The sequence below is a fragment of the Bufo gargarizans genome, chromosome 11 (genome assembly GCF_014858855.1).
Source record: "Bufo gargarizans isolate SCDJY-AF-19 chromosome 11, ASM1485885v1, whole genome shotgun sequence".
Taxonomy (NCBI): Eukaryota; Metazoa; Chordata; class Amphibia; order Anura; family Bufonidae; genus Bufo; species Bufo gargarizans.
This window is the reverse complement of record NC_058090.1, coordinates 76924795-76926773: the sequence shown is the minus strand read 5'-3', so window position 1 is coordinate 76926773 and position 1979 is coordinate 76924795. Positions and strand designations below refer to the sequence as shown.

Sequence of the window (1979 nt, the reverse complement as noted above, 5' to 3'; positions counted from 1 at the left end):
CTGATGCATTCTGAGTGGATTCTTATCCATTCAGAATTCATTAAGGGCAAAACTGATCAGTTTTGGACTGCTTGTGAGATCCCTGAACGGATCTCACAAACGGAAACCAAAACGCCAGTGTGAAAGTAGCCTTAGAGGTGACTTTAGGGAAAATTGATGGATCATGCAGAGTGGTAAAACTTCTAATAAAAGTATGATATCGTATAATGGCCAGAAATAGTGTTATTCCTTGTTCCATAGGGGATTAGTATGACAGCAAGGTGCTGATAGGCTACTGGGTCTTACTACCAAAAGGTGCTGTGTGGCGGAGGTGGTGAAGATCAGAAACCATACAGTACCAGACATCTACAATAATAGTCTATATACAATTGTACTGTACAATTATTTTAAATACATATTTCTAAATGTGATATTTGCAGTTTCATCGTTTTCAGTTTGCACAAAAAAAATTATCTTTGCATTGTACAGTATATATATATATTATCTAAACGTTCTGATGTGATGGAATTTCAACTATTTCCTATTACATAATAATTGCTTGAATGCTTTCCTTATTTCTCGATTCCTAATACTGTATATAATGGGGTTAATAAAAGGGGTCAAAACAACATATAAAAGAGATTTCAGTTTGTTTTCATTGATTGCACTCTCATCCACTGAAAATATATAGACAGTAATAATAGTACAATAATAAGTGAACAGTGTGACCAAGTGAGAGCTACAGGTGGAGAAGGCTTTCTGCCGACCAGTCCTTGTAGAGATCTTAAGTATGGATAAAAAAATACAAGCATACGATACGATGACAAATAAAAATGTAACAAAAAAGAAAAGTAACGCGAAGATAAAGTCTTCCCATGTGACCAAGGAAGTATCTGAAGATGTAATTTTTAAGATAGGTGCAAAGTCACAAAAAAAATGGTCAAGGATATTAGAACTGCAGAACTTCAGTTGAGACAAGAAAACCATTTCAGTTGCCATTAGGAGGATTCCTGTGGCCCAAGAACAAAAAACAAGATGGCGACAAAGCCTATAGTTCATAACAGAAGAATAACGTAAGGGGTGGCAGATGGCTATATAACGGTCAAAAGACATGCTAGTAAGCACTAATGACTGAGCAATCGATGAGATGCAGTGAAAGTAGTATTGGGTGAGGCAACCCTTGGTAGATATCTTAGCACCTTCCATTATGATGACATGCAACATATTAGGTATAATATTTGTAGTGACCAATACATCTGCCGTGGCCAAATGCTTCAGAAAAATGAACATAGGAATATCCAGAAAGTGAACCAGTGAAATAGAAATGATAATCATGGTGTTTCCAGCTAATATGACAATGTATATGACTAGAAACAAAGAAAAGAGTAGAAGCTTAAGGTTTTGATGAGTCTTGAATCCAAGAAGTAAGAAATCAGAGACTACGGTTTGATTGTCACTACACATGATTAGAGAGATTCTGTAATATTATATAAAGGTTTAAAATCAAACATCTTTGTAAAGACTAAATCCAGAGTATTATCTGCTGGTTAAAAAAGGAAGGCTCCTTACTCAAATTTTATAAAACACATATCTAGACTATTGTTCAGTTAAACCACTTCTCTTTTGAGGAGCCTATCCTTAAAAAATTATCATCTTCTTGAACTTACCACCAGAAGAAAGTGTGCAAAGTCCAAATAAACATAATCACCTGATATGGATGAACACCCACTTTACTGCCACCTTCGACCATCACTAAATTCACAGAAACATTAACCAAACACCATCACAACATAGCTAAAATAAGATTTACTTTTACAATTAAAGTCAAAAGAAAGAAAGAAACATAGGACAATAACTCCTACTTCACATAGATAAGAGTCATGCTAAAAATTGCAAGAAATATATTGACTTGAATTAGTTGTTCAGGAGCAATAGAAACAGACACCATGGTGAGAGTGGCCTCCTCTAAATCCAACAGGTAGCCTATATTTCCGAAAATA

At 35.0% G+C, this 1979-nt stretch overlaps 1 protein-coding gene across 1 annotated transcript; it reads right to left on the bottom strand.

The window, feature by feature from the left end:
* Window positions 1-513: 513 nt before the first annotated feature.
* Window positions 514-1443, bottom strand: LOC122921303 (olfactory receptor 1S2-like). The gene has a single exon (XM_044271282.1). The coding sequence runs from the start codon at window positions 1441-1443 to the stop codon at window positions 514-516; it is 930 nt and encodes a 309-aa protein (XP_044127217.1).
* Window positions 1444-1979: the final 536 nt, after the last annotated feature.